Genomic DNA, 23,117 nt, shown 5'->3' with positions numbered 1-23,117 from the left:
CTCTGTGTTATTATTAGTCTATTTAATATCCAACGATGTCTGACGCCCACTCTTCATAGGGAACAGTATCAATGAAGTGGTTCCCAATGTATGGTTCTTGCACCAAGGGCCTCAGCATCACCAAAGAACTTGTTAGAAATGCACATTTTGGAGGCTCCACCTAGACTCAGTGAATCAGAAGCTCTGAGACGGGACTCCGTTGTCTAGGAAATGGCCCAGGTAAGGAAGAAGTACAATCTTGTCACACCCAGCAAGACCTTCAGGGGTGTGAGAGACCTAGGGAGGACTGTCTTCCTTGACACAGAGTTGACACCATCGGCTAGAGCATTGCTTGAAATCAACTTCTCGGCCCTGCATCACTCTCATCACCATAATGTCATGAGCTTTGGTCCTGATTCAGGCTTAAAAGGCAGGTCAGCTTGTCCTTCTGGGGAAGGGGAGATCTGAGGGAGGGCACAACTCAGATACATGAATTCCCCATAGAACCTGGAGCTCTGACTCACAGACTTACTCTCTGAGCTATGATGTTAACATCAGATCAGCAGTTCTCAATCTGGGCTTCAGGTTAGAATCACCTAGGGAACTATTAAAAAAAATCTCAGTCCTCAGGCCATACCCCAGACAAATTAAATCACAGTGTCTCAGAGCGAGAGCCAGATATCAGTATTGTTGCCTTCTCAGGTGATTTTCATGTTCAAGAAAGTTTAAGATATTGATTGAACACTTTCTATAAAGTCAGATAGGATTTATACAGTGGGAAATAAAGTAGTAAGACACTTAGAAGATTTGAAAGCACATGGTCAGTTTGCAGATCAGCTGAAGTTTGGTAAGTTTTGACTCTGTGCAAGTGTCAATTCTTCCTCTAAGTTTTCCTAGATGCTTCCACCAGAAGTCATTGTGAGCTCTGAATTTCCATAGGACTTTGAATTCAATATGACGTGTATAACCAGACAGGGGCCTGGCCCTGAGTGGGCCTGCCAAGGGCCAGCTGTAGTGTGTGGGTTCTTGACTTTCTGTAGGAAATATTTCACAACATGAGTCCAGGTGACTATGAGGACACATTTATTAGAGGTGGGGACAGTGAGATGAGGAAGGGCTGAGAACAGAAGAAACAACAGGAAAGGCTAGCCTGGGCTGCCTTGGTTCACTGGGGAGTCAGAGAAAAGGGTGCTCTGGAGACAGGAGCAGGGGATCAGTCTGGGACAAGCTGCCCATTCCATTGCCTTAAATTTAGTTCCTGTGAAGAAAGAAGTGGAGGGTGGGGGCAAAAAAGAGCAAGAAATGGCCCCTGACTGTTCTCCAGAGGGAGAGAGCAATAGCTGGGAGTGAGAGAGATGGGTCCTTTGTCCTGAGGCTTTTATCTCTTTCTCGCAGTTGGCAATCTTAGGGGATATCTCAGGGTAGGGTTTCAGTAGAATACTCATCAATTCCCCAGTGTGTCCTTTCACGGTCACGGTATCCTTTGGTTGGTCAGCGACAGGGCAGGGGGCCTTTAGTCAGTGCAGCAGGTTCTAGCAGAGCTCACCTGGTTTTGCTGCTTTTCTGAGCCTAGAGCTGAAATACAACTGAAGCCTAGATGTTATCTCCAGGGAGGAAAGGCCAGGGGAGGAGAGGTTGCCCCGAGGGGTGACATCCTTGTTTTCCCTTCCACCAAGCCCTGGGGATTTCCGGCCTGGTGGCAATCTGTATCTGGCTATAAATTGCTTGGCCATTGTATTCAGCCATCAGTCTCATTTTTCCCTATTCGATATGCCAAGGAATTTCCCCAGCTCCTTACTGTCCTGTCTCTCATGTACCACATTCTATCTTGTATCATAGTTCTGTACATAGTATTCGTCTCCTTTACAGCCTTGTAAACTCCTGGGAGTTTAATCTGGCTCGTTTGCCTCTTCTCTCCCCGCAGACACTTATTCTGATAGTAGGCATCCAAAGATATAAATTTAATTGACAAATATTAAGTAATGTGTAAGTGTCAAAGAATGTAAAGGTAATCTATGGCAAAGTGTCCCCCACAGTGGGACTTCCCAACCTAGTGTGCTTTAAAACCTTCCACAAGTGGGTTGATAACTCTGGACTCCAAAATCTTTATCTGACGAGAGAGAGACAGTTCCTAGAGAAAATGGGCAGATGGCTCAAGTGCAAGTTCTGGAAAGCAGAATATCCAAAGCATTGAATACACACTCAGCTCCAAACTGAAACTTTTCCATCAGTGGAACGAGGCAAATAAGTGAAGTTTAATGGAGAAAAATAATAAAGAAATGATTCCTTGGCATGTCTTGGAGTTACAGAGCAAAGGTTGTTCATAGTCAGAGTGCTTAAATTCAACAAAACGAATGAAGGGATGAGCATGAAGCTCTGGCAACCATCTGGGCAAGTGGTGATTCCTCACAAAAGCCTTCTTTAGGAAATGCACATCAACTACGTGACACATGCGGTTCTTTCCCATTGCCCTGGCCTTGCTCACCATTCCAGTAACCAGGAGGGCTGGCGAAATTGCTACAGGCACTAGAAGATCACAAGAATGCCTTCAGGAGGCAGGCTGGAGGCAAGGGTCCTTTGCTTAAGCTCTTAGGCATCCTTGTGAGACTGTGGAGTCAAAGAACAGGAAAGAGGGAACATCTTGGCTCAGAAGGTGTTTATGAGAGAGAAGCAGAGGAACAGGAAAGCCTTCAGCTAGTCCTTTGGAGTCTGGCAGCCATTTCTGACGGCTTTCCCATTCCAAGACTGATACTCATTGCTTAAGTCCTGTGGGTACTGGATATATTAATTTCCTCTTTGTTCAGCTCTTAGAAGAATTTATATCTGAAAACTATTTGACATGTTGGGACATTTGTCTGCTGTAGGAGACAGACGACTGCGGCTCAGTTGCACAATGTCACAGGGTGGGTGAACAGAGAAGGCAGAATTTTAAGTACAGCGGCTCCTTCCTCCAGCAGTTCTCTGGGTCCTGTAATACAGCCTTCTGCATAGAAAGGACTATTTATAGTTCCTCCTTAGCCCCCAACTCCCTCTCCACTGCACAAACACACAACCACACAAAGTGGGATGAGTAGCCAGGGAAGGGCCCCTTCCCAAGAGTAGAAACTGTAAGCTTTGATTCCCAAGGCCCAGAGGGTGAGGTCTATAAACTAGGAATAATCACCTTTCTCAAGCCTCCGCAACTGAGCCAACTGGCCCTTAGTGCTTTCTCACAGTCAGAGATGGAGCTTCAGTGCTTCCCCTGAAGGTGAAGGTCCCCGCAAACTGCAATTTCATGTATCAGTTTCAGAAAATGATAAGAACCCCAACCTCACTTGTCCGGATTTTCCTTCCTTTCCAAAAAGAGAGTAATCATATCCACTTTACAGTCGAGAAGGGGACACCTTGTGTAGAGCTTCGCCCAGGTTGCCCTCAAGCGGCGCTCCTTCTGTGGCTGACACTGGGGTTTGTAGCCCTTGGCACCCCGCGGCTGCAGCCGGGAGCCGGCAGGGCGCGCGCTGAGCGCCGGCGAAAAGCTCTCGAAGCCTCGGGCAGCAGGAGGAGCGTGTGAGCTGTGGGCGTCCCTTTAAGAGCTGCCGGCGGACTGGCCTCCGCCTCCCAGTCCTCCGAGCGCCTGCGGTCACCTGGGGCTCGCAGGACAGCCAGATCGCCCAGGGACCAGCGCTCTTGCCCTCGGAGGTGGGAGAAGAGGCCGAGACTCTGGGTGAGGAAGCGGTCTGGGAAGTGTGGCCGTCCTCCGTCTCTCCGGGGCGGAGAATGCAGGAGCGCATCTGGGCGCCGCTGCCGCTGCTGCTGCTACGGGTAGTGCTGCTGCTGCTACCGCCACCACTGTGGGGCGGCCCCCCGGACAGCCTGCGCACGGAGCTGGAGTCGGAGCCGGGGCCTCTGCAGCCCTTTGACCAGCTCTACGCCAGCGGCGTGGCCGCCTACTATAGAAGGGACTACGAGCTTGCAGTGCGGGACTTGGAAGCAGCGCTGCGTAGCCACCGGCGCCTGCGGAAGATCCGCGCTCGTTGCGCTCGCCACTGCGCAGCCCGCAGCCCGCTCGCGCCCCCGGGCGCTGGGCCCGGGGCGGAGCTCCCCTTCTTCCGCTCACTGCTGGAGCGGGCGCGCTGCTACCGCAGCTGCCAGACCCAGCGCCTCGGGGGCCCCGCATCCCGCCACCGCGTCAGCGAGGATGTGCGCAGCGACTTCCAGCGCCGAGTGCCCTACAACTACCTGCAGCGAGCCTACATCAAGGTACCAGAGAGCACGCCTAATGCTCCCTGCGGCTCCAGTGCTCTCTTGAGCCCACTCCACTGTTCTTGACTCCTTGCTAGTTTGAGTCTCCTTTAATGTTTCTTTAAAGAATTATTGAATTTATTGGAGTGACATTGGTTAATAAATTCTACAGGTTCAGGTGTACAGATCTATATAATACATCATCCGTATATCGTATTGTGGTCACCAACCAAGTCAACTATCCTTCTATCACCATTTAAAAATGCTCCCCATTACCCACTTCTACTCCCACTCTCCTTTCCTCTTGATAATCACCATACTGTTGTCTGTGTTTGTAAGTCTTTTTTTCTTTTGCTTAATCCCTTCACCTTTTTCACCCAGCCCCCAACCTTCCTCCCCTCTGACAGCTGTCAGTGTGTTCTCTTAATCTGTGAGTGTGTTTCTATTTTGTTTGCTAGTTTATTTCTTTTATTTGATTCCACATATAAGTGAAATCATATGGTATTTGTCTTTCTCTGACTGGCTTATTTCACTTAGCAAAATACTCTCCAGGTCCACTCATACTGTTGCAAAAAGGAAGATCTTCTCTTCTTCGCATTCTTCCTCTTCTCACCCTCCTTTTTTTTACACCTGAATAGTAAAATAATATTCTATTGTGTAAATGCACCACCTTTATATAGAGGACCCTGAAGTGATTACCTCCATTGCAGTTAACCTCTCTCTCAAAAAGGACTGTACTGATAAGGTGATGTTTAAGGTTCCCCCTAAGCACTAGTTCTTGAGACTTTGTCAGAACTGAGTCTACTGTAAGGTCTTCCTTCTCCTGCTTCATTTCTTGGTGTAGCCTCACACCCATTTCTCTGCTGTCTCCACTCCTTCGTCCCCACACTAATGTGTGCGGGCTCCTACACACTAGCCTGCACCTCTGCTCTGAGGTTTTTTTTAAGCATTCCTCAAACAAAGGAGTTAAAAGTAGGCTCACTGCTGAACAAATCTTTCCCCTCCTCGGAATCTACAAAATATTAAGATCAAAGGTTAATTAAAGAGAAGGAAAGTTTAGAAAAGGTGAATTCTCTGTGAGGCAATCTCACTGAGGCTTTCTGTGTCTGGAGGTAAGCATTGGACTGGGTTTTTCAACATTAGATGCCCAGTGATCTCTTTCTGTTTTTATTTCTGTCTCTTCAACTTGCCTGAACTTAGTGTCAAGGGGCATATGGTGTATGTGAACATTTCCCCCAATGTCCGCAATTTTGAAGATCGACGTGGATGCTTCAGCAGAGAGAATATAGCTTGTGTTCTTCAACCCTACGCTCACTCTCACTCATTCATGTTGCTCTTAACTTGCATTTTCCTCCTTTCTGCCTCTAGTTCTATGTCAATTTGTCAATGTTTCACCTACAGCTTTTGGAGAAGTGGCAGCTCATGCCAGCCAATGGACCAGGCTGCTTTTCTGGAGTGGTGAAAATACACCACGTGCAGATACCCACATATGTTTTGTAGCTCCTTCCTGAAGATCTGTTCCCTCCCAGGTGATAGGGTGCTTGGTAGATTTGCAGTGGTTGTTGGAGTTCAGGAAATCATAACAGAGACGAACACTTAACTCAGTGCTGTGGCTAAGGTGTTAGAGTTCACTGTGTTATCATGGGCAATAAATCAGGAGAGAGCCAGAATCCTTTCCAGGATTTGTCTTCTACTTCCTTGTGCCTCTTGATAGATTTGCAAAGGCCTGTATTAAGTATAAATCTGATATCTTTTTAATGAGTAGACAGTTTTTGGTGGTCTTACAAAAATCAGTCAGTTGTAGGCAGAGAGGGAACCTCAAGTACCTGACAGGTGAAGATGTACATACTAAGCTAGTTCCCAGAGAACGCGGGTGGTCCCATAGCATACTCTTCCCAGGAGCCTAGGATTGAGGCCGGCAGTCCCACTGATACTTCCGTCACACATCTTGGGCAGATTTTTTCCCCAGGCCCTATGAAAATAACCACGAGCTACAAAATGTGCATTTCTTCAGTTCTGTAATTAAGCTTCCTTCATTGTAAATGTTAACATTTATCATTCCCTTGTGCCCTGGCTGGAGGTCAAAGAAGGTGAGGCCGTAGGTTTAACGTGCCTCAAATCATTGCAGTGAATTGATTACAGGAGTTAGTCGTTCATGGGCACTCGGTGGTTGAACTGCTAGGTGTGGTCTATTGAACCAATAAAGGTTAAAAGTTCTTTTTAAAATATGTGAATTAGTGTAGAAAATACCAGGAATGTTCTGAGAGCAGGACCAGTTTTGCATCTTCTCCATATTCATCCCTACTCCTACAGACAATGTTTCTTGGATCCACATAATTTATTATGTCTTTGGAAATTCATTTTTGATGGTTGGAGTTTAAAGCAATATTTTTGTGAACGTTGACTACTGTGCATCATGGTTCTCTCCCCTCTTTCCACAATTTTAGCCTTTGAGTGGCTTCCAATGAATGTTACACATACACACTATCTTTTGAAGGTAAATCAAAAATCTCAAATGATAACAGAATATCCTTGGGTTTTGACAGGCACGGATCCTAAAATACTCATTTCCTGATGACAGAAGGAGGCATTCCTGGGTGTGTTTGGATATGATCATGTTGTTGTTGAATGACTTTGATCAGTGATCGAGTTTGCATTTGAAAAAGATAATCTCGGGCCAGATTGAATTCAGTGAGGACTTTGCAGCCAGGATTTGAGAATTGCAAATCTTATAATAGAGTCAGAGCTAACAGGCTTCCTGGAGATAAGGAAGTACATTTATTCTCAGCTAAAGCTTTACAAACTGTGGAAGCTCTTGGGAGATGGTACTTCCCTCATCTTCCCCCTGCCCGCCCCCCCCCCCCACACACACACACACATATCCCAGGTGCTGAACCACTTAGGGAAGCAGATCTTTTATGCTGGTGTATTGGAAGGGAAAAATGAAAATCTTAAAATCTGACTCTGGTCCAGATCAATTTCTCATTTCACAGACAAAGAAAGGGAGATTTGGAGAGGGAAGGGGGCTTGCCCACTGTCACACAATCTGATTTGACGAAATGAGCGCAGGAGTGGGATTCAGGAGTCTGGGCTCTGCTGATAACTGATTCCCATGCCTCTGCTGCGCACTCTGCCCCAGGGGCCTGCCTCTGGTCCCAGAGAATGCTGTAGTCTCTAGGGCTATCTTTCTGCCAGGTTTGGACAGCTCCAGGGATGAGCCGATCCTCATCCTGCAGGATAACAGACACACATTGCATTTGTCCTAAGGCCGCCTCTGTAGAATCATCTCCAAGACCTGGCATGTTGGGAATTCATCTGAACAGCTACGAGGCAACTGCTCCACCTGGCTCTTAGCTACCCTTGTTTGTTTAAAGGCAACACAAGACTGTTCAAACTTTTGATTTTTATCATTTCCTATTGTAAGATATAAGTCATGATTCATAGCCTAAACCATAAAGTAAAGCTTTCATCATAGTATTCCTTGGGAAACCTTCCGTGGTTCCCCCGTGCTACTGTGCAAAGACCACGCAGTTTAGTGCAGCATCTGCAGCCTGGCTCCCCTGGGCCGAAACGGCTCTGCCTCCCCCAGCTCAGCCACCACCCCAGTCAGAGGCAGCGGTGGATGCCTGGCCTTGTGTGTCTGACACTTTTGCACATCTGGGCTTTGTTTATTCTTCTTTGGGAGGCATGTAGACTCTGGAATAAGATAGCTCTGGGGTTGAATTTCAGCTCCTCAATCTCTAGCTATGTGACTGTGAACAAATTTCATAAAATTTCTGAGCTTCACTCGCCCCATCTGCCGCATGGGGAAATGAGAGGACTTTCCTGACTAGTTTGGATTGAGTTTCAGAGAAGGTTTATGTAAAGGGCCCGGGACAGGGCCTCTTTTTCTCCAACACTGGCATTGTGTTTCTGCTTGTATTAGTTCTAATAGATTTTTCCTTCTCTATGTGTTGAAATTGTAACCGTACTAACATGAATGTACCTAGTTCTGTGAGGTCCTCTTTCACTCCCAGTGCAACTCCTGACAATCCATCACTTCTCACTCCTCTAAATGTCCACAGCAAAGAGTGGGTTCATCTCACATCGTGTTTCACTTTTAATCTTGTTGCGGGGAAATTCATATATCTTTCTATCACTTATGTGAGCTCCTAGAGATCAAGAAGTAACTTAGTCATTGTTGCATCTCCTAGGGTAGGAGTTCCCAGATCTGGGTGATTAGTAGGTGGATGATTATTATTAATCATCTGGGCATTAAAATGTGACTTAAAATGAGAGATTTGGGTTCAGTAGGTCTGAGTTGGATCCTCAGAATCTCTATTATCCCCAAATACCTAAAAGAAGGGGCAATCGCAGTGAATGCTCAGTATCTACTTGTCAAGTAAGTGATAGCTTGGTTCCTTGTGCAGGACATACTGCTGAGAAAGATCGCAGGTGTGGCGGCCTCTGGCTGGTTATTTGCTTTTCTGGTTGGTGGGTCGGGTTGTTTCACCAGCCATTCTTTTCTACATGCAGGTCCTGGCTAGCGTTGCAAGCCTTCTTTCCTTCCCTCTCCTTTTATTTTTTCCTCATTTAATTCTTATGACCTAAAACTCTATTTCAGAAAATCCTTGACATATTGTGCTTGCTTTATATACATTTGTTGAATTCAAAAGAATGAAAAGAGAGCCTTTTTTTTTTTNTGGTTGGTGGGTCGGGGGAGAAAGTTACAAAAGGGCTACAGATTGTTTCACCAGCCATTCTTTTCTACATGCAGGTCCTGGCTAGCGTTGCAAGCCTTCTTTCCTTCCCTCTCCTTTTATTTTTTCCTCATTTAATTCTTATGACCTAAAACTCTATTTCAGAAAATCCTTGACATATTGTGCTTGCTTTATATACATTTGTTGAATTCAAAAGAATGAAAAGAGAGCCTTTTTTTTTTTAGATCAGTGTGCTTTGTAATCTGGAATACTCAAACGGTTATCTGTTTTTCTCCTGCTGTTCCAGCCATTTAAGGAAAAAAAAAAAAACAAAGCAAAACCCGAGTGCTCTTTATTTATTTATTTGTTTAACTTAGAGCAAGCCCGCCCCTGCATGCTTTGCTTCTGAGTCCGTGCTCTGTGCCATCTGACCTTTGTTTTTTCTTCCCAGGATTAAAGGGAAACAAAGAGAAAATGCAGTTAAGTTAGGGAATTTTATTTCCTTCCTACAGTCATCTAAGCTCCCCTTTTCTTGACCATAATTTGTTCTATTAGGGGTCTCAAAAAAAGTAAGTTCAAGTTTTCTCCCTTTTGCTCTGTTTTATGAACTTCTGTCTCTTTCTAGAGGAATGCCTTAACAACAAGCAAAAATTGAAACCATGGGCCACAACTGCAGGATATAGATGCTGTTAGTTCTGAATGAAAACCTTTTCCAAACCCCATATTTAAATCTCCTTTCACCTCTGTGTAGACTGTGTGCCTTCTGTTCGCCAAATTATTTCACGTTGGAGGTTTATGTCTTCCCGGAAGCGCTGTTCTCAAATCTTGCTGGTGGTTATTTCCTCGGGGGATGAGACTTTCTCCACCCCTCTTCTGACAATGGAGCCTTTTGGGGACTTGAATCATCAGGATCCCTGAGTCACCACCATCTGTAGGTCTGTCCCAGGAAACCTGGGTGATTCTTTGTCTAGCTGGCTCTTAGGTCCTGTGTGATAAGGAGTTAGAGTCCCCATTGTCTCCTCAAGGCCAGTGTCCACTTGAAGGCCCAGTCAGCACTTTGTTCATTTCAATTTCAAAAAGTGCCACCTAGGTTTAAAATTCAATTAAACGAGGCTAGCAACTGCTTATAAGTTTTCTCCTTTCTCAGTCAGGTGAATCAGGGATTCCTTTACAGGTTTTCATAAAAGTAAGTAATAAACTGCTTGTCTCTCTTCCCTGATCCCATCTTTGAGAATCAAATGCACTCTGTCACTGATATCATTTGCTCACTGATAAACTCCCAAACAATAGCCCTGTGGAATTATTTTGGGAATGTTTGATAAAATGTCATTTGCTTTGTGGGTGGGACTTGAGAAATTCTGCAAGGTGGTGGGTTCACCTGAAACGTAAACTTGTCAGATTTGGTGCAATAGTGGTTCTCCTGTGTCGCTAAGGAATTGAGGAAACTGCAGGCTTCTTAGAATCAGAGATTTTAGAGCACCTAGGGACTCCGAGAGAACTTGTTCAGCTTTCCCTCTTCAGTTAAAGCATGGCTCTGAGCAGTGAAGTAGGGGTGAGAGAGGGAGGGATGAGTACCACACTCTGTTCAAGAAATGTGGTCTAGCAAGGGTGTGGAGTGGTCATTATTGCAACTAGGAAAAATGTTACAGCTCGAAGGTCCTACAGAAATCGTGAAGAAGTCCATCCCTGTCACTTAATAACTAGTATCACTGGCTTCGGAGGTTCCATGACAAATCAGGGTGGCTCAGCAAGGAGTGCTGGGTCCAGAATGCAGGTACTCTCTTTCCAGGCTCTGCTATGGCCACGGCTACCACTGTGTAAATGGGCATGGCGGGCTCTGTGTGAAGGGGCAGTGCGGTCACCCAGTGATGAAGCTGGGACCTACAGTCCGCCTTCTGCCTTCAGAGACCGGGCAGACACGAGACAGAGCTTCCTGCGCTGCCCCGCCCACCCTCCATTTTCATTCACATGATACATGGACCACTCAGCCAAGAGTCGGAGTTGTCTGGTGGAAAATTTTGCATTTCTCACTGGGAAAAAGAATTTCTGCTGTCTTCTTTTTCCATTCAGCTTTTCTCCTGTCATTCTTTTTCTTTCCTTTTATTTATCCCTCTTTTCTTGCTGTCGGATTTCCAAGCTCTGTGATTTCCATGACACCTGGCCAACGTTTAGCCTGAGTGGCACACGTTAGTGTGGTGTGTGTGATTTTCAGTTTTCAGAACTGCTGAGGGCAACAGACTCTTGTTGGAAGAAGCCAGTTTCACTTGACTACATTCCTTTCTGCCTTGTTTAGTTTTCTAAGTTGTTTCTGCCTTTCTCCCTCTCCTACCCCATCCCTTGTCCCATTGATGACCTGCATCCTGAAATGACATCTGGAAAGGAGAGGCTTAGGAGATCAGTAGAGGGAAGAGAAATGCAGGTGATGGTAGAGGCAACGTCAGGTTTCTGGCTCTAATACAATGGAGCTTCTTTTTCTTCAATTTTTTTTTTACTGTTGTTCAAGTACAGTTGTCCCCATTACTCTCCCCTACCCCACCCAATTCCACCGCCCATATTCAGTCCTCTCCCTCCACATTGTCTCTGTCCACGGGTCCTTTCTACATCCTCCTTGGTGATCCTTCTCCTTCTTTCCCCCGTGACCCCCCTCCCCCTCCCCTCTCGTCACTGTCAGTTTGTTCTTTATTTCAATGTATCTGGTTCTATTTTGCTCGCTTGTTTGTTTTGTTGTTAGGTTCCACTTATAGGTGAGATCATATAGTATTTGTCTTTCACCGCCTTCTTATCTAATGTGATACACAGACATAGTCCTCTACGTCTTTGAAACTCTGTATGTGTCCCCTTTCCTATACCCCTGTGTACGACTTGGGCGTATGTTGGGGAAGGTATTCCCCTCCCGTCTCAGCTCCCTATCTTTCTCCAGCTGCTCCCTGCCACATTCATGGAATATGAGTGCTCCAAAGGTTCCATTTTATAGATGGGATAATAAAGCCTAAAAGGGAATCAAGGGGTCCACGTTTATTCAGCAATTTAGTGCAGGAACCAAGATTAGAATCCAAGAACCCTAGTCTCACCTCTGTGACACTGCTGGTGACCAGCACTTGTAATGCCCACACTGAAACCATAGACTCAACAAAATTACAACACGTAACATGCCACTGACATTATTTGCTAAATGGAATAGATCCACCTCCTTATGCAATGGTGCTCTTTGTGGTACTATTCTGCCCACTTCTGGGGAAAAAAACAACTCAGAAATGGGAACCTGGTCAGTGTTGTACCCCCATAACTCTAATGAAAATGAATGAGGCAAAATCTTCTTTGGAAGGGAAGTGAAAGAATAAGCGCCGGATAGAGGGAGGTCCAAGTTGTCAGATTTTTCCAGAGGTTCAGGGCTATCACAATGATCCCACTGGAGTTCATTATCTGCGAACAATGGATTCGATTTTTGTGCAAGCAATGAAACACTGCTGAAAAATGAAGCACAGTTATCCTGGAACCCCAGAAAGTAATGGAAAAAAGCAAAGGATAGAATAAAATAAATAAATCCAAAGCAAAACAGAGAAACTTTTAACAAACCCTGAATCATAAAATTAATTGAGCCAATTTTGATTTATTCTTGATTGATGCTAGATTTGTAGCTTTCACTCTGCCAAGATCAATAGACTTGCATGAAGAAATCAACACATAATTAGGACTACAGGCACAGTGAATTACCTTAAAACCAAATTTGGCTGTTTTAGAAAGTGCTCTCAAATTATAGTATCAAAGACTAATCCAGAACACCATACTAATTATTTCTCCACTGAAGCAAGAACTATTTCTTAATCATATTTTTCAGATTGCATCCAGGATCAACAATCAGCATTTGGTTCTAGCACATACCCCCAAGGACAGGGGCTTTCACAGTCGCTCATGAATTTTGTAGGATTACTGAGGGTTCCGTTACACTGTGGAGGCCACATGGTTCAGGTCAGCAGGCACTAAGTCTGGAGTTTCTCAACCTTGGCTTATTGATATTTGGGATAAATAATTCTTTGTTGTGGAGGGTTGTCCCGTGCAGTGAGTGTAGCATGGTTAGCAGCAACTCTGGCTGTTACCTACCAGATAACAGTCTCGGCACACTCCGCCCTGCTCCAGGCTGTGACCACAGTAAATGTCTTCATGCATTGCACAAGGTCTCCTGGGGGTTGAAATCACCCCACATGGAGAACCACTGATTTAAACACTTAGCCATATTTAAGATAACTGGGCATTGAGGTTAGACAAGTACAAAATCAATTTTTGACAATATATGCTAGATGGCAATGTGCCCACTGATGAATCATGATATTTATGAGAAAGTTTGGCTATGGGTTGACACATTTTCTCAGGGGAAATCCATGGGAAATAGAGCCTCTTTCTCCAAGATGCAAATCACTGGGCTCATGTCGCACAGCTGGCCCTCCCCTGTGACTGTACTCACTCAGCTTGCAGGAGAGACCCGAGGCTCTGACTGCCCTCTACTTATTGTCTGAGCTTGACAGGACAGGCTCCTTTAGCAGTACAGACCAGCACCTTTTAGTCGTGAGCTCCAAACTCCAAAACTAATATAGTTCGCATATATCCTGTGAAAGCAGCTTGACCAAAACCCAAAATGCCAACCTATAGAAGCCTGGGAAGTGGTTGAAATGAGAGGGGCCAGAGGAAAAAAGAATGATACAGAGCTGGGGAGAGAAGCAGAGGAACTCTCAGTGTGCTAAAACAAAATGCCCATACATAGACTGGGTAGCAAACATCAGTTTCTCACATTCTGGCTGCAGGAAGGCCAACAGGTAGAGGCCTGCTTCTTAGAGAGCCATCTTTTCCCTGTAGGCTCACATGGTGGAAGTGGGCAGGGAGCTCTCTGGGCCCTCTTTCATAAGGGCACCAAATCCATGATTAAGGCTCTGCCTTCATGACCTAATCACCTCCCAAAGGGCCCACCTCCTGATACCAGCAGTTTAAAGGCTAGGTTTCTTTTTTAAAAATACTTACTTATCTTTAGAGGTGAAGGGAAGGAGAAAGGAAGAGAAACATCAATGTATGGTTGCTTCTCATGCATCCCCTGCTGGGAACTGGCCCCTGCCAGGAACTGGCCTGCAACCCAGGCACGTGCCCTGACTGGGAATCGAACCGCGATCGTCTGGTTTGCAGGCCTGTGCTCAATCCACTGAGCTACACCAGCCAGGGCTGAAGGCTAGGTTTCAACATAGGAATGTTGTGGGGCATATGCACATTCAGACTATAACAGATTGTGTGGTGGCAGTTCAGGGATGCTTTGTTTCAAAGCCATGGAATTACACATGGAAAGGAGGTATGATTTGTGGTATATGAGAAATTCCATTTAGCTGGTAATAACTTTTAGTAGGAAAAATGGAGTAAGAAAAAAAACAAGTGGAAGAGGCAAGCAAAGGAACACTAATAGAAGACTCATGGGCATGGACAATGGGGAGGGACTACCTGTGGCAGTCGGGGGAACAGGGCAGGGGTGAGCAATGGGGGAAAAGCTGGGACAACTGTAACTGAGCAATAAATTTAAAAAATGGAAAAACATTAGAAGTAGACATAGTGGAAAATTTGAAGAATTAATTTACTTCTGAGTATAAGATGTTTTAAGGATAAATTTGAGTGATTGCATTTTTAAAAATAATATATACTATTCTGAAGCTTGAAAAAAATCAGTATATGGTAGTATGAAATGATGATGCCTTTAGGGAATTTTACCTTAATTATAGCTGTAAAATACTTGTATGCCACCTCAAAGCTAAGTCCAAGTAAATTGTGGTTTTAGTGACTTCTTAAGCTTGTTAAGGGAAATGCCATTACGCGCTTGTAGGTTTCTTTGAAATCCTAGATGTAGTTTGACCTTCTCTTTTACAGTTTTCCAAGTTACCTACCTTTCTGGGGGACTCAATATCTATCTCTGTGAAAAACTAGATAATAATAAAAATAATAATAATAATGAAACTTCCTAACTCACAGAGTTGATATAAAGATAAAATGAGAAAATATTTTTAAAAGTCATGTGTGAGGGACAAGCATATAGAAAAGATGAAGAATAAGGAAGAAGAGGAAATAAAATCCCAAGAGAAGGCTAGATCATCTACATAAAAGCAAAAAGAGAATATTCATCACTTCATACAGCTTCAATGTGTTAAACAATTTTCTGACTTTATCAGACCCACTCATTGGGTCTTAACATCAAAACCCACTCACATAGTCCTAAAACCCCTGCCTTTTGTTCATGGCTGACACACGGAGCTCAGCACGTGAACCTGAGGCTTTTGTCTGGGAAGGAGGGAGGATCATCACACCAGCTTTACAAGTCCCCTGTGAGAAGTTAATAGACACACAACAAGCAGACACAGATGGTGGCTCACCTAGTCCAGCACTGACATGGAAGCACTTGTTCCTTCCGTGCTACAGAGTTTGCTACTCAGGGGGCAAACGTGTGAGGGAAGGTGAAAGGCAAAATAATTGGCCAGCATATCATGATAGACCGAGATACCATGAACACTTATGTAGGTACAAAAACTTAGGAACACGCTAAACAGGAACTTGGTCTGCTCAGTGTGAGCCCCTGGCTTCATATTCGACTCACTGTACCTTGGAGAGCAGGCACAGCAGCCTCCTGTCACCCCTGGGCCGAAACAGAAACCCCCTCCCTTACTGAGAACTTGGTTTGTTGTTGTGGTGGTGGTGGTGGTGTCAAGAAAAGTCCTTTTGTTCTCTTCTCCACTACATTCTTCATCCTTCCGATTTCACAATTTCCATGAGATCCTGGCTTATTCTTTGTATTTTCGAAAAATGGGATTCTGTTCAAACACATTCCAAACCTTCTTTGTTTAATGTTAATAGATAAAATCTCTCCCCATAGACCAACACATCTTCAGTCCCCCAGGGGAATGGCTTAGGTTTGGAAATCAACGAGCATATCATCACAAACACCAAAAATGAGCCTGCCTCTTATGTAACAGGTAAATGGGAAAGGAACTCAAATGAACATCTAGAGGGTTATAGTGCTGGGAATCAAGCAACTTAAGCTCTAGTTCTGTCACTAACTTTTCTCTGTAGTCCTGATGTCTCCATTTGGACACAGGCCACACTGGACCAGATGATTTATAAGAGTTCTTTTACTTTGCCAGCCAGAGATTCTAAAATACTTCAGTGAACTGGTAGAGAAAGCCAACAGTCCACTTATGGAAAAGAAAAAGTGGTGAGATAATGTAGTGGAATACAAAATAGAATGGAGGTGAATGCGATTTGAAAGGCCTTAAAAAAGCAAGTACTTCCAGTGTGTCTGAAGCTTATCTTCATCTTTGGACAATAGTAGATCACTTTAAAGTAAACCTTTCAAGAAGGTCACGCTAGTGTCTCATTTGGTAGCAATTTAAGAGATACAGGATAAACTAGGGCATGTTCAGGCAGGACAAAAGATAGCTATAAGACTCATAACTATGTTATTTGAGAAACAGTTGAAATAGGAATGAGTAGACTAAGAAAAGGAAGGTTTAAAAAAAATCGTCAGAGACCAGCATTCTTGATCTTAGTGGCACTGACCAATTGAAGAGCTAGAACCAAGTAAGAAATTCCAGAGAACAAGATCTTGATTGAAATACACCAGACTTTCCTAACCCTAGCAACTGTTCAGATATCATAGCCTGTGTTTGAGCATGAGTTGGACAAATGCTTAACAGGGAGGTTATGTTTAATGTTCAAGCAATAAAGTAATGTTGAGATAAGATTTTATATATTTTCCAATCCAAACTTAACAAGACTCCATGATCTTATGAAATCAAGATTTGTCTTGACCCACAGATGGTGGATCATTTAGAAACTATGTCACTGGAAAATACAGACAATTCTCTCTCTATCCTGCTTCTTCTCTCTTATCCTGCTTCTTATCCTGGTTAATATAACATTAGACCAGGGTTATTAGCACACTCTTTATAAGTAACTCACATAGTGCAAAAAAGGAAAGAGGAAAACAAACAGTACCAAGGCCTTAAAACATATGTAAGAACACACACTCACAGAATATCTAGCAGTAACAATATCCACATCTGTGATCTGCATCGGCCTTATGGTTTCTGGCTGAAGCATCTCTGAGATGACATCTAAAAAGAATTTACTGATTGAAAGAAGGTGAGGGGATTAGTCAAAGAACATATATGCATAACCCATGGACATGGACAATGGTGTGGGGATTGACTGTGGGAGTAGGGGATAGGCTGGGTGGAGAGGGGCAAAGGGGGGATAACTGTAACAGCATTAACAATAAAACATTTAATATAAAAAGTATTTGTGTTTACAGAGTACCAATGACTATTTTAAGTTAAATGTAACAGCTGATCAGAATATCCACACTTAGGATTGAAAGTGGGTACATTTCTTTTGGAAAGTATGTCACAATATACTCAGAAAAAACATTGTCATTCACAAAGTGTTTGCAGAGCGAACACTTTGTGAATGACAATGTTTTTTCTGAGTATATTGTGACATTAATTTGCTCTCCATTAATTGTGTGCTACTCAGAGGCCGATCTAAGACCTGGCCACATTGCACACTGTGGTTCAGTTTTGAAACCTTTTGCCAATGTTCATTCGCACATTGGGTTGTTAGGGAGTCTGCCTAGGACTTCATATTTAAGAGTATTTGACATGAAATACTGCTAAAGAATATTTAAAGGATCCTTTTATCTGGCTCCTCCTCTCTGAGATCCCTCCTTCACTCTCTGGTTGAGAGGGGGCTGAGGGCAGTTGGAGTCCAGGCTCTCTGCTCTGCCACTGACTGAGGTTGGGGAGAGTGTGTGTTGTAATTCCCTGCTGTTTGGCGGGGGTAGGGCAGGTGTTACCACATTTCTATTCTGTCATGCTTGGCTTTCCTGGTCCTTTAATTAGGAAAAAAAGCATGGTTTTGAGAGGGAGGGGGCCTTTATTTGTGCATTCCCATTGGCATTTCCTGGTAGCAGGGTCCTCCAGAGTCCCCTTTGAGATACACGACTATATGAAAAACAAAAAGAAATCCCAGGAAACATACCACTATGTTTAAGTGCCAGATCCCTTGCCGTCTGTTCTTCTTGCTACCTCTCAGGGTCTTCCTGTGTTTGCCTGTTGAAGTGTGTCCAGCAGCTTTAGGTGTACTTAGGGGGAAGTGGAAGAGAAATTAGTTGACATCACCTTGTCCAGATCTGAAGCCTTTATGCAGACTCTTCATACAATGTTTACATTATAATGAGGATGATGAATACTAGTTGAGTAGACTTGATCTCGAAACTCTGGGTTAACTTTGTCACCGATGCTTAATTGCAAAAAGCTACAGAAAAGCCTCTCTGATCTCTAATAAAAATCTCTCGTCAACTTTCACCGCCACTAAATCAAACCTAAGTAGATCAACCAGACTGGTCTATGGTTTACGTAGAGTCCTTAAGAGTATTCCCTCCTCCTCCTTCCTGCCTTTGAAGTGTAAAATGTCTCCACACTTCTGCGGAGTTGCCACAGGTCGCGCTTTCCTTTCACCTGTTCATAGGTCCAAGGAGGCGAGCCTTCTGGAACGTGGTGTTTCAACTCTTCACAAATAAATGAACAGTCTTCATCCTGGTCCATTTTCCCACTAGGGTACCTAATAAAGTTTCACCTCCTACATTATATATGTGAAACCAATTAAGGTAGGATTTAAAATAAGAAAAGGAATGCTCCTCAGTAATGATCCCCTTTTCTTTCTCCCACTGTCCCAGAGCAGATATGACCCTTCCTTAATCAGCATCGCCTGTGTTCCAGGGGATTGTGTGTGAGCCTCTGTCCCAAACATTCACATGGCTGACTTCACTGCCTGAGTCTCTGCACTTGGCTCTAACTCAGTGGGTTTGTTGAATTTGAATGGTTACTGCTCCTAGAACATGAGTTTCTCCCTATGATACTCCTCATAATTAGGTACTTCAAAATGCAGATCTGTGCACTTGATCATTGTTTTTGAGACAGCTCTTTCATGGGGGTACTCATGAAAGATTATATGAAAGTTTATGATTTTTTGTTATAAGTCAGTGTAAGAATGCTAACACAAAGTTGGGTGAGATCTGTTGGAAATGGTATTTGGGTAAGGAATTATGAAACTGTAGCTCTAATTCTAACAATGCCACTAACTCTGGCTTTATGATGGTGGCCCTTTCTTGGTCTCAGTATCTTCATTTATAAATGCAGATTATTGGAATATATAATCTTGAAAGTTTCTGCTAGCTTTACTGTATTTTAATGTTTGACATAGTATTTCTTTTGATAAAAAGAAGTATTAAATGTTACTGAACTATGGAACTCTCAGCAGTGGAATTGTTTGCTCCTCAATTTGGTCTTTTTTAAAATTTTTATTTATTTATCTTTAGAGGGGAAGGGAAGGAGAGAGAGAGAGAGAATATCAATGTATGGTTGCCTCATGTGTGTCTCCTGCTGGGAGCTGGCCCGCAACCCAGACATGTGCCCTGACTGGGAATCGAACCGCGATCCTCTGGTTCACAGGCCCACGCTCAATCCACTGAGCTACACCAGCCAGGGCTCATTTGGGTCTTCATAAGTCCTAGCATCTTGCCTACAACATGTTTGATATGTAGACATTAAAGTGATGGCGTGGGCAATATAAACTACTGAATATATTGCGTAAGAACCCTAAGTGAGCAAGCCCTTTGCAATCATATAAATAGCTTTTGTAGCACTATCAGTGGCCTGAAGAAATATGTTGATCTCATCACTAAATTCAAGAATGGTGCCTCTGTTCTTCTAAACTGCATCTCTCTCTTCTCTAACTTCCGTGTTAGAAAAAACCTGCTACACGGTTCTGAAGATTGCCTTCAGGAATGATGTGAACTAATGGTTTAGATTCAGTTTTATTCAAAATGTTCACTATTTCCTGTAATGCTAGATCAAGATCAGCATGCAAGTTATTAAGACTGGCTGCCCTTTCTGAATAAAAGCACTCTATGTATTGGCATGTAGTTGAGACCTGTTACTTGACATGCACTTTTTTGCCACACGCACGTGTGCAACAAAACAGAACCAAACCAGTGTTCTGTTACCCATTTGGATTTCAGCACATCTTGTTCCAAGACCCCTATGCTATGATACACAGCACTGTGACTTATGCCAGAACTCCAAAGTCTGCATGGGCTTTAGTGGTAAATAACAAGAAGTCTTCTCCACTTAGGTCTCTTACATGTGAATCAATTGTCCAGACATGGTTCTCTCTAATGATTTATCCAGCTTTAAGTCAAAACATCATTATATATAAGTATATGACTATAATTGTTTTTCCCCATTGCATATATCATGTAATATCCTTCAAAGCCATTGGAAAATAGAACTTTGCCAGAAGCTCGTTCTTCTTTTTTTCCAATTATCATATGTTCTTTATTTTTAAGGCTCTTTTAACAAGTTTCTAAGCACTAGTATTTACTGTAATTATTTTTGCTATATGGAGTGTTACTTTGAAAAATGCCCTCATTTTAACCAGTTATTTTCAGTTTCAGTATTTGTTACTATTTTTGTCTTTACTGCTGGGCTTCAGTGAAGCACTAAGGAACCAGGTACCTTTTTACTTGGTAAATTGAAGTTGTAATGAACATAACAGTGATCATGAAGTCACACATTTAATGATGGGAAACAACATGTAAATGGCACCGAGTAAGCAAGATTAAATGCCCCTTGGAAACTGGATGGTAGCAGACAGAAAACACCTAGTGTGGTCCAGCAAAGACCTGCTATGTCATGGCATTCATGAGAGTGTCATGATTATTAAGAGCATAACTGGGATTTCTGTGAAAATCATAATTAAACGTAGGTTACAAATTAATGTAATATACCTAACCAAATCATTTTTAAGTCCGAAATTCTTGTTGTTTCATGTAATAAGCCATAACTGATTGACGTATTTTAAGAAACACCAATCTAGAAAGTAAATGAGGTGGCATTTTATCACCTGCAGCAAAGGTGATAAGCAAAGAATGAGGTGGCATTCTTCACCTGGTTCATGGTATAGGCACTCAGTAAAGAGTAATTGTTGCCGGTGATACATGATTGCCACTATTGCTTTTTCTAATGCACTATCTACTCTTCACTGATCCATCTCACATCTTGCTTATATGAACCAGGGCGACTTGTGACAGTTGTTCTTTTCAGACTTCACCCCTTAATTTTTAACTTTGTAGCATGAGGTGAACTCTACACTGGCATTGTTTAAAATATAAATGGCACACCGTCTGAATACAAAACAATAGACTTGTACTAAAGATTTCTAAAAGAGTATTTAACTCCTTTGAAATTCAGTTTTCCTCTCTGTGTAATGGGAAGACTACTAATGTTATTCTATCTGTGGAATGAGTTTATTATAAGGACTGAAGAAAGTATTTTGAAAATATTCAAGTTCTATGCAAATGTAATATAAAAGCAAAGTATTTTTATTTATACAAGAATATGTATAGTTTGTAAAATTGTTGTGCCTTCTAAAATTAGTTACTATATTAATACACATTCTACTTTTATGCCACATTAAATTGTTCATTTTTACTTAAATAATGACCATATGTATATGGGCCATAAAGTTCACTAATATGACTTGAAAGTATTTTTTTCCAAATGCTTTTGAGCTTACATGTATCAAACATGGGTTGTGCAGACACAAGAGAGCACATGTGGACGTTTCTTTTTGTCCTTGAAAATTTTAAGATCTCTGGCTTCCTCTAATAAGTTCCAGACCCACGCATGCCTTTATCTCTGGGGGGTGGGGCATGGGGAGTGGAAGCTGTTGCTTAAAACAACACTTGGAATGGGAATTGTTTGATAAGGCCAATGGCTAGAATATTTGCAACTTCTTGTTTTGAATTCCTATGATAACATCAGTTTCCAAAGCTTATCTGGCAATTTGTAGAAAATCCAGCAGCAATAAAAGTTGGGCCTGCGAGACAGACTTTGTAGATATGACACACAAGGTAGAAAGCAGTGAAAGAGTGTGAATGTGAGGAAGGTCTGGGTTGGCCCCAGAGTGCTGTGAATCTTGTTGCTCTGTGAGTGATAACAGGCATAAACACAGGGCTGGACCCATGTCCATGCTGTTCCTTCTTAGGGGTGTTTCTTCTTTTTAATCAATAACTTGTTTGTTTCTTGAGTCTGTCTCTTTTTTTTTTTAATTTTTAGATTATTTATTTATTTATCTATCTTTAGAGGGGAAGGAGAGAGGGAGAGAAACATCAATGTATGGTTGCCTTTCATGCCTCCCCTGCTGGGAGTTGGCCTGCAGGGAACCTAGCCTGCAACCCAGACATGTGCCCTGACTGGGAATTGAACCGTGATCCTCTGGTTGGCAGGCTTGTGCTCAATCCACTGAGCTACGCCAGCCAGGGCTTGAGTCTGTCTCTTATTGACTTTGTTGAACTGCACGTGAGAAGCCAGCATCACTATTCTTGATACAGAAGTATATGGAAAGAATTGTGTTGGAAAAATCAGATCAATGTCTTCCTTTAGGTCGTGCAGCTTATTATCCGTGACAGAGTCAGGGCACCCAGAATATGTGTCAGCACTAAGCTTCCTGAACTGAACTTCTCTTTGCCTTTGAGTGGGGAGAATTACAAGGGCGTGAATATAATTACCTCTTACGTTTGTACAAGTGTGAAGTGCGTTCGCACAACCACGTCTTCACCTTCTCGTGAGAGCCCCATGACAAAGCTGAGGTTCAGTGGTTGGCCCGGCCAGACCCTGAGAGAATGGCAGGGCAGTGGAGTTTTCTGGCTCCAAGGTCAGTGCTCTTGCCAACATGTCATAGCCGCTGCCTGTTCAGATTTGGAGTTCTTCGTAGCCACAAAGCTATACATTCTGAGTTTCTATTTCAAGGCCCACATGATATCACCGTTCTGAGTCTTTCTTTATCTTCTCTGATTTGTGGTATTTCCAAGCCAGAGATAATAATCCAGTCAGTTTTCCCTTTTTTTGATATATGGGGTCTTTGGGACCCATTGGATGTCTATTCTCATTGATCCATAAAAGCCCACGAAAGGCTGGGTGTGAGAATACCATTTTCAGTCAGCATGGCGCTACGGCACAGATCAGTCACCCCAAAGTGTGTCCCATCTGAAGTGGAATCCACACCCCCTCTTACTTTCTGGAGCCCTCTGGGTAAAGTATTGCAATAATACTTCCAATTGTCCGTGTCACATAAGGGAAATCACAGTGGTCGGGACCT

General features: G+C 43.3%; 1 protein-coding gene across 1 annotated transcript in view; it reads left to right on the top strand.

Annotated features, from left to right (window-relative positions):
- The first annotated feature begins 3,116 nt into the window (after positions 1 to 3,116).
- P3H2 (prolyl 3-hydroxylase 2) overlaps positions 3,117 to 23,117 on the top strand; it is a 154,132-nt gene continuing 134,131 nt past the window's right edge. The window contains exon 1 of the mRNA XM_037038834.1: positions 3,117 to 4,218. Within this exon, the coding sequence (XP_036894729.1) occupies positions 3,736 to 4,218 (483 nt within the window). The 5' untranslated portion in view covers positions 3,117 to 3,735. The remainder of the gene's footprint in view (positions 4,219 to 23,117) is intronic.

Source organism: Sturnira hondurensis, unplaced genomic scaffold (genome assembly GCF_014824575.4).
Source record: "Sturnira hondurensis isolate 20B ecotype Veracruz unplaced genomic scaffold, ASM1482457v3 Scaffold0000396, whole genome shotgun sequence".
Taxonomy (NCBI): Eukaryota; Metazoa; Chordata; class Mammalia; order Chiroptera; family Phyllostomidae; genus Sturnira; species Sturnira hondurensis.
The sequence above is the reverse complement of the archived record's forward strand: the minus strand, read 5'-3'. Positions and strand labels throughout refer to the sequence as shown.